Source organism: Pinus tabuliformis, chromosome 8 (genome assembly GCF_031772625.1).
Source record: "Pinus tabuliformis cultivar Carrire ecotype Pingquan chromosome 8, CPIR1, whole genome shotgun sequence".
In the NCBI taxonomy this organism is placed as follows: domain Eukaryota; kingdom Viridiplantae; phylum Streptophyta; class Pinopsida; order Pinales; family Pinaceae; genus Pinus; species Pinus tabuliformis.
The window spans coordinates 1,452,310,578-1,452,320,797 of record NC_142294.1 but is presented as its reverse complement, the minus strand read 5'-3'; the positions used below and the strand labels follow the sequence as shown (position 1 = coordinate 1,452,320,797).

Below are 10,220 nucleotides of genomic sequence, written 5' to 3'. Positions count from 1 at the left end.
TTTTTTTTAATATTGACAACATTTGTCATAAGCAAATTGTATAGCACATTATTCCTTTCTTTATCGATTATATTTTCCATATCAAATCACATAGATATATAATTACATAATGAGAAAAATATTAAAGTTTTTATATTTTTAAACAATATCACTTGCAGAACACTAAATTCCTATTTCGAGAAAATAAGCAAATTATGTAGCACATCATTCCTTTCCTTATCAATTATATTTTCCATGTCAAATCACATGGATATATAATTACATAATGTAGGCAACATTAAAGTTTTTATATTTCTAAACAATATCACTTGCATAGCAATAAGTTCCTAATTTGAGAAAATTGTTGCCATCACTTGTAGTCTATTCTAATGCGAATATCAAAGTATGTAGACAAAGCAAAAAAGTGTATATAAAAACAACACCATATAAGACAATATGTAAGCAAGCATCATATTTGATTTTTACATCTGTCATTGGCAAATTGTCTAGCACATCATTCCTTTCCTTATGGATTATCTTTCCAATGTCAAATCATAGGATTATATAATGGAAACAATAATAAAGTTTTATATTTCTATATATAATATGGCATTCACTGGAATAATCTAAATTAAACAATATTGCTTGCATAGTAATAAGTTCCTATTTTAGAAAAATTGTTGCCATCACTTGAGTACTATAATCTCATGTGAATATATTGTTGCCATCACTAGAGTACTCTATTTTAATGTGAATATCAAAGTATGTCACGAAAGCAATAAATGTAGGTCGAGAATACGACACGATATAAGCCAATATGTAATTAGTAAAAATAAATGAGAGTTGAAATGACACTTTAGCCATATTATTGGATTTGAGTATAGCTATACATTCAATATTGATGAGCAATGTTTTAAATTACCATTCATCTTAACCACACCAGCAATGTTTTCCATAACCATTCGTCTTAAACATACGAGAAAAAATGTTTCCCATAACCAATTTATGGCTGATATAGGTCCATTATGGGTGTGCTTCAAGGCATAAGAGTGATTCAAACAGTGTAGATTGACTTACCAGCTAACATGCATGCAAACCAATTTATGGTTGATGTAGTTCCATATAGGGTGTGCTTCTAGGCATAAGATTGATTCGAACCAATGTTGTACAATGAAAGACTGTAGGGATGACCACACAACTGCCTACACTCACCTAACGAAAAGAATGAGTGATATCACTAGGATATCCCGTAGTGGTATCCATTATATATGTCAAAATCCCCATCCATTCTAAAAAGTTGTGGGTGTGCTCACTTTGAGAGTCACCCCAAGTAAATCTTAGTAATTGTTTTCATTTCACTATGTGAATATATTGAAAGCAATGCACATTATCAATATAATTATTTTGAAAGTAATGCATATTGTTTATCTAGATGAAGAATTAATATTTATATTCAAATCAATGTATTTAGTGCAATCAATTATACAATATTAGAAATCATCATCTACATTGAAATATATATATTAGTAAAAAAAAATATTGATTTCAAAATAAACTAAATTGGATTTAGGATTTTACATATATTTTTCCCTTTTAATTTAGTGAAATTTCAACATTTTTTAGTATCGTTTTTTAATATGATTTTGAGACTTTGATCATTTCTAAAACCAACTACTTTTACCTTTTGTAAAAGCCTTACTTTTTCTTTTTCTATGGTTAATCATATTCAATATTATATAATATCATATAAGATTAAATATGATATTATATATTATTATGTTAAATGTTATATAATATTTTAGTTCTAGACATTATAATATTATGTTTAACAATGCTAATGGGGATTTCGATTGACAATGAATGGGTGCACTATTAAGTAACTCCTTGCGATAGGTCACAGATTCAACTCCCTTGTGGGTGGTCCCACCTACCTAGTCTTAAAAAAATAAATTAAAATAAATAAATATTTTGTTTAAATAGTATAATATTATAATAATATGTTTAATATAATATAACAAAATCATATGGATAGAATATAATCATGTTATTTTTGAAGACCGAGGACATTCTTTTCTTCATGTTATTCTTCATAGTCTGAGTATTAAGGTAGCAATGTCTCCCTCTCACAATAAAATCTCCACTACTTTCCAATGCTAAAACTTTTGTTAGAAATAAAAACAACTAGGCATTATTTGATAGATCTCGTCCACATACTCTACGAAAAGGAAGAATCAATGGCCAAATATTCATAAACAATTCACATTCCTTCTCTTTTTGTGGAAACATAAGCACAACTACCAACAATCATGTAGAAATATTCCTTTTAAACATCCTTTCAGAGTTACAAACAATTTTAACCTTTCCATCATTCATATCTATGGAGACTCCAAAAGTGTTGTATGACTGGATTAATGACATATCTTAATTGAGAAATTACACATTACTTCCTATATATCAAAGAATTATAACAAATCTTATGCACTTCACTCATATCATATTATATCACATATACAATGACATGAATCAATGTGTTGGTGACCTCTTGAAGAAAGGACCAAAAATGGATGAGGGTAGTGAATTTTTTTTTGAAAAAAAGGATGTCCAAATCACATAATATCTTCTCAACCTATGTAAATAATTAAATTAAGATATCTCAAGCATTCAACCTTTTTTTTGGGTATGAGAAATCATTTGCGCCATATTTCTTTTTCTCATTCCAAAGGGAGGATGTATGTGAACAAGGTACAAATCAAAATATATATTTCATATGTACATGCATGGGACATTTCAGGATGTTACCCTCTATTTACATTTTGTGATTTTTCAACTATATCCACTTATATCATGTTGATAATGTACAAAAAAGGAAGGAACTACAAAAATTTATTATATGGAAAAGATAAGATCCATTTTTGTATAAAATGAACAATAGATGATAATTGAGCATTTTTTTGGGTAAAAATAGTCTTTGTAATGCTACAAGTATTTAAAGATATAAATAATATTTTTAGTCCCCTAAATCGCATCCTTACTATTTTTCCTTCCCAAATCATAACCATTTACCCCTGTTTTACCTATCTTATATGCCCTCATCTTCCACTAGTGCAAGAACGATGACACATTTTGCATTAACTTTATATTTTACATTTTCTAACTTAACTTAGCATTTATTAATTATTTATTACGTGATTTCTTGCTTATAATTACTTTCGTAACTTATCGATATCTCCTATGTTATTTAATAGTTAAATTCTTACCTTGACCCCTGATATTAGTGCAGATCGGATCTTGCACCAGTGCTAATGCTGCGAATCTTGGCAGCAAATCCAAATCTCCTTGATTGCCACCTAATTTTGCACCGCCTTAGCCACGACAGCAGAACATATCTAAAGGCAGCCAAGTCCCAATTATGATAGCCAGGTAATCTAGAGTAGCCGAGATCGGATTAGGAGGAACAAACAGCTGGATATAGCCACATCCTGTTCTATTAAAATGCCTAATTTTGAAGGCCGAAAGCTTATTTTGCAATTGGTTATGTAATTTGTTGTAACGATCTAAATTCTGCAATCGGCTATGTAACGAGTTAAACGATCCTTTTGGCCTTCGGCCAAGGATCTATATAAGGAGAAATGTAAATAGGACGAAATGGTTAATGATTAATAGAATTGTATAGAGCAGAGATAGAACCAGGAAGGCGGTAACAGGCCTATCTTTTGTTATCACCCGAATCTGGGCTGGATATGTAATCACGCATGTATTTTCCTTTATGATTTAATAAGAAAGGGAGCTCCGCCTTATGTTCCAAAAACTATATCTTTTTATATTTTGAATGCTGATGAATTGATAAAGTGTTGAGCAGCGTTTTTATTTGAAAGGGAAACGCGCTGGTTGGCTAGGGTCCAACCAACCTAGCACATTCTCCCTATTTTTTGTTCTTGTAATTTATGTTTTAAACTACCAAGTGTGATTTAATTTATAGCATCTAAATTTTTGTTTGAGTGAAAGCAGATCTGCAACATGAAGTAGTTAAATTTCCTTTCCCTGCATCTGATTTTGGATTAGTTTTCCCCACCTGGTTTGAGTAGGAGAAATTACCTACACCAGTGCATGTTGGTGTGCTTTTCACTTTCCCTGCATCTGATTTTGGATTGGTTTTCCACGCCTCATTTGAGCAGGAGAAATTACTTGCACTAGTGCACATTGGTGTGCTATTCACTTTCTACACGTTTTGTTTGGTTTTCCCCGCCTGGTTCGAGCAAGAGAAATCACCTACACTAGTGCACGTTGGTATGCTATTCACTTTTTGCATGTTCTGTTTGGTTTTCTCTGACTAGTCCTAGCAGAATAATTGTTCCTGCACCAGTGCTAGATGGTGTGATGCAACAAGCCTTTTTAGTTTACTTCTAACAACTTTCTTGCTTTCATTAATATTTCATAACAGGACAAATCAAAAAGAGTGTCTCTCTATTTCTGCACTTTGATAAAATCATAAACATTCATCTTTTTGGTATTCAATTTGGCTTCATAACACTTGCAGTAATTAAGCATTGATTTCAATAATTAAAAGTTAAAGTGTAAGAAGCTCTGATCGGGTACAAGAACTAGTTTCTTGTTCCTGGATCTGAGTGTTTTGGGCTTGAGAAAGTTCAAGCCCTTGCACAAAGAAAAGAACTTCTAGTACAGACATCATTTTACACCCTCTGGATAAATCGTTGTTCCTGCACTAGTGCAAGTAGACTGCACTAGTGCAAGATTGATTCTTACGAGAAGGAAATCTTTGCATAAGCAAGTTTGAAGGGCTCAGGTAAGTAAGGACCTTTAAAGAAAGACTCCGGTGAAAAAGCTGGGGGCTGTAAAGCAGGTGTTGAAGACTGCTAAAGTGTCTTTGCTAAAGAAAATACACTCGCAGTAGTTAATCAATAGTCAACTAGAGTAATTGCCCCTTTTTATTTCTGAATCTCTTTTGCAAGTACAATTCTTCTTGTTCCGGCCTTAGATTATTTTGATGATTCAAGTTGGCTTTTTCTCTATAGTTTGATTCCGTAATCTTTCCTTTAAAGAAAGTAGGAATTGATATTAGAAACATTCATACCATATTTGGCATTTCCTGTGCTTTGTCTCTAAGTTTACGAATCCCCTGAGTTGAAAATTTAAGTGTTGAGGAGTTTACTTAAGTGTAATTCCTGCACCCAAAAAATATTACCAGTTTTTTTTCCAAGAATAGGAAAGAAATATAATATTATAATATTTATATTTTGTATCAATAACCCAATTCATCAATATATATTATAATATATTAAGCCTAATATAATATTAAACTTGATAATATTAATTGAAAAATATATTAATATCAAACATTTAATATTAATATTTAATTCAATATTAATATTAAATCAAATATTATATTAAAACACTTTGTATTATTCAAATATGTAAACTTGCAGTGATCCCTCAAGTTACAGTGAAGGAGAAATAGATACAAATGACCAAAAAAATCCTCATACAACTTTCACCTTCTTTTCTATCATTTTGAAGTTTATTACCAATAAACCCTTCATAAATTCTATGAGGGAAGTATCACATTCATCCCAAAACATACAACAATCATATCTCATTTAAATAACTTAATAAAATGTAAAGTATGTAACTTAATATCATATAAAATATCTAGCTTATATAAAATCTATTATCATAACATCATAAATAATTATAATATAATAATAGCTATCAAATTATCATTATAAAATGTAATATCTCATATATATATATATATATATATATATATATATATATATATATATATATATATATATTTTGTTTAGGGTTAATCATCATGTCTTTGTATTTTAATTATATAAGTTAATAAATATAAATTATTTAGGGTCAATCAACATGTTTTTGTACTTTAATTATATAAATTAATAATTAATACGTTATCTTTGTCCAAGCAATTTTTATTATCGGTTCTCCCATTGAGTTGTATTTGTCCCTGCCTTTGTTTATGAGTTAAAGTCGGCGATAAGGCTTTGGTAGAGAGCGTTTTGGCGACGGACTGCCGTGTTTGCTTTCCTGGAGCACAAAGAATTTTTCTCCTCTGTTCAGGTGCATACTTATATTTAATCTCAATGGCTGGTTCTTTGAATGAATTCATTCTTCAAACACCCGAAGATAAGCAAATTGCTAAGCAAAAGAGATGGTCTTTTCTGAATAAATATTTGAACAAATCTTCTGAAGAAAAATTATATGATGAAAAGGTTTTAGTCCAGGAATTTGATCCACAGCCAAATTGGACATTGCCAGAGATAGGGGTAGATAAGTTGTATAAGATTCCTGCTTTTCAGTTCAGAGCAACTCAGTTATTTCGCTTTACTTCTGTAAACATTCCAATTACTACTGATCAGAAAGTCTACCAGATCCCTTTAATCAAAAGGGAAGATATTGAATGGGGTTTAGAACATGGGTTCAAATATATTCATATAGGCATGATTCAGTTCGGGATTAATCCACTTGTCAGACCTGGGTTAAATACTTCTTGCCTAACTTGTGTTATGGATACTAGACTGAATGAGTTTAATGATGCATTGTTGGGAGGTTTTCAGAGTCCTCTTATTAATGGTCCCGTCTGGTCCTCTGTAATTCCCAGATACCAGAATCTAGGACATCTAGGACATCGGCTCATAATTACAAAGTGGATATTTTAAAGAAAGACCCACGAAAACTAAAAATGTACATGATATCTTAATGAGTGATCATATACATCAATCACTATTATATTGCCATTCTTCTGCACCAGCATATTCCCTGTCAGCTTCATCCATCTCTAGTAGTTGTTCTATGTCAGGAGCAAATATATCATTTGGCAATGCATCATCAAGCCATGGAGGTGCTACTTCCAAGAAACAGCAAAAAAATGGAAAATGGAATACATTTGCTGGTCTTGTCCTGGGGTCTGTAGAAATTTCTCCATGGAAACTGACCTTCAAATTGAATGCTGGTTCATTTTGCTGTCCATCCTGTAAGACTACCTCTGTTTCAGTATGAAGAAATTCAAACTCTACAGTGTAGTCGTATCGAGCAGCAATATGGATTTCCCAAATTAAAGTGTTAATGGTTTCCCGGAAGTTAAAATTACAAATATGCTCACTCCTAGGCATATACTTAAACATGAACAACTTAAACCAGGGACTCCACTAGTTATTAACAGTATCTAACTGTGTCGCATATGCAATGAATCTAACATAACCATGTATCCTGGCCCTCTGATGGATAGAGAAATAATCTTGCCATGTCCAATCAGTATGTTGGACGAATCCAAAATAGATAGGAACTGGTTCTCTAGACAGTGAATAATAGACACGCCAAGGCCTATCTCTATAAGGTAACTCCCTACTATAGGCTATCATGCCAGACTCTGAATCGAACCATATTTGCAAAATAATTTGGATGACTTCTACTGGTAATGACTTGACTCTTAAAACAAAACAATCCCAACAGAATTCATATTTACACTGACTACAGACCAAGATTGAACAAATTTTTGACTGACAGACACTAGACTGGACTGGACTTTTACTTGAAGAACTTTCTCCTTTGTACAGGGGTCTGAACATCTTGATGTCTTTGATTTCTGGAGCTCCTTCTCTTGTCAGCATGTCTGCTAGATAATTTTCTGCACCTGATTTATAGACAATGTCGAAATCAAAACCTTCTAGCCAGAGAGCCCATCTTAGAATCCTGGTATTCCCTTGTTCTAGCAATTTTTTGTTGGACAAAATACCTTTCATATGCTTTAGATCAGTTCTAACCAGAAACCTGACACTTTTCAAGAATAACCTGAATCTTTGAATTCCCCTTTTGACAGCAAGTATTTCTTTGTGGGAGGATGGATATTTAACTTCTGTGTCGTCAAAAGTTCCAGAGGCATACGCACAAACAATTTCCTTCCTTCCATGTTTCTGTAATAACGCTGCAGCCCATGTATGATCAGATGCATCTGTTTCAAGAATAAATGGGAGATTAGTGTCAGGCAGTCTTAACTTGGGAAGTTCTCTGATTTTGCTTTTTATGTTCCTTACTGCTGTAGTCATCTTATTGGACCATTCAATTTTTTCTTTCCTCAGTCTTTTCTGCAAAATCTTTGTATCTTCAGACTGTTTTTCGTAGAACTGTCGGATATAATTCAAGCAACCCAAAAATCTCTGAAGCATCTTTTCATCAAGGAGAACATCAGGAAACTTTAAAAGGTGGAGAAGGACATGAGGCTGAAGCTCTATATGACCCTGTTCTATATGCAATCCTAAATAGTCTATTCTGACTTTTCCAATTTGAAATTTATCCTCTGAGTCAGATAGAACTAAGCCATGCTTATATACCATTTCATAAAAGTTTTCTAAATGCATCTTGTGAGTATTTACATCTTTACTGAATACAAGCAAATCATCAATATATACAATGACATATTCTACCCCTCCAAAAATGTCTTCCATCCTTTTTTGAAACTCAGACGGGGCATTCTTCAATCCAAATGGCATGACTGTCCATTGGTATTGGCCATGTGGAACCGTGAAGGCGGTTTTATACCTGTCTTCTGGAATAATGCCAATTTGCCAAAACCCACTTTTAAGATCAAATTTGCTGAAAACATTAGCATTGGCTATTTTAGCAAGCAACAATTCTTTATTGGGAAGAGGATACCTGATAGGCATGAGGGCCTCATTTAATATTTTGTAATTAATTACCAACCTCTTCTTGCCACGTTTTTGTTCACTATGTTTGTTGACGTAGAAAGCTGGACATGCCCATGGGCTTTTGCAAGGCTCAATCAAATGTTGTTCAAGCAGTTGTTGAATTTCTTGTTTGCACAAGGCTTGTTCAGTAGGCGACATATGGTTAGCACTTGCTTTCTGTGCTTTAGAAACATACCCTTCTTTATAAGGTAATGCTACAAAATATTTCTCTCTGGTCCAGAAAGCGTCTGGCCTGCTTGCTGTGCAATCCTGGTGTAGCTTATCTGAGATCGCTTGCAATGCTTTTTGTCCATGTATTTCTGCATGCTTGACAATTTTTTGGATTTTTGTAAGATTATGCATAGTGTCCTGCAAATTATCTTCTTCACTGGGTTTGACTTTAAGCTGGTACTCATTCTTTGCAGGAATCATAACAGGCCCTTCATTAGTAGTAAATGTGACGGTGTCTTTGCCAAAGGTGACTGGGAGGAACCTTTTCAAAAAATCTTGTCCTAACAAGACATCTGAGCCTGTATCAAAACTGTACAATGTAACATAAGTCTGTACATGATTCAAATAGACTGGAAAATCAGGAGATATATAGTTAATCTCCATTAGTTCTTTATTTACAGCTCTGAAGGACAATTTAGTAGGCTGCCAATAATAAGCAGGAATTGCACCAAACTTGCAGCAACTACACATAGCTCCAGAATCGATTTGCGCATCTAAAGTATATTCCTTTATGTTTGGCAATTTTATCTTCAAAGGAATTACTACTTTATCTCCTATTCCCATGATGTTTACCAAATCTACTTCCTTAGATTTCATGGGCATTTCTTCTGGAATATCCTTCATTAGAATTCTCGCCAATTTGGAATTAGTATCATCATATTCAGAAACAAGACTTTGAAGTTTAGCTGATAATTGAAACATTTCTGATCTTGTTGATTTGATAGATGATTCCAAACTGCTAATTTTTCTCTTGAGAGTATTAATTTCATCCATACCTGTATCTTGAGAAGCTTCTGTAAGGTACAATGGTTTGAACATTGAATCAAACTCTCTTGCCACGAAATTCTCATCATCAATGATCCTTCTGGAAGGCAATTGTTTTTCTAAGCTTTCCAGCCTTTCTTTCAATCTTCTTCTGGCCGTTAACTAGGATGGTGCAAGCTGGGCTAGCTGTGTATTAATCTCATCAATCTGATTCTGTAGATTATCCGTTTTATTGAAGCAGAACATTTTAATGTCAGCAATAAAAGTTTCATCAGAGTCAGAGGAATCTGATTCCAACCTTATTTTGCTGATATTAGGTAAATCATCAATATCTGAAACAAAAGAATCACTAGAAATTTCAAAATATTCACCATCTAAGTGGGATATGAGATCCCAATTTTCGGGATTATGGACTGTAGTGAAAACATCCATAATCTTCATCTGTTTCTTGTTCTTTTTCTCTTTGCATGTATTTACATAATGGCCTTCTTTCCCACATATAAAACAGGTTACCCTTTT

General features: G+C 32.9%; 1 protein-coding gene across 1 annotated transcript; it reads right to left on the bottom strand.

The window, feature by feature from the left end:
• Positions 1 to 7,169: 7,169 nt before the first annotated feature.
• On the bottom strand, positions 7,170 to 9,710 carry LOC149241223 (uncharacterized). Its single transcript, XM_089370472.1, has one exon. It carries the CDS (start codon positions 9,708 to 9,710, stop codon positions 7,170 to 7,172), a length of 2,541 nt encoding a protein of 846 aa, XP_089226598.1.
• Between the last annotated feature and the right edge of the window lie 510 nt (positions 9,711 to 10,220).

Excerpts from the sequence above, each read along its gene's own strand:
- LOC149241223 (XM_089370472.1), bottom strand. The coding sequence starts at position 9,710 with ATGGATGAAATTAATACTCTCAAGAGAAAAATTAGCAGTTTGGAATCA.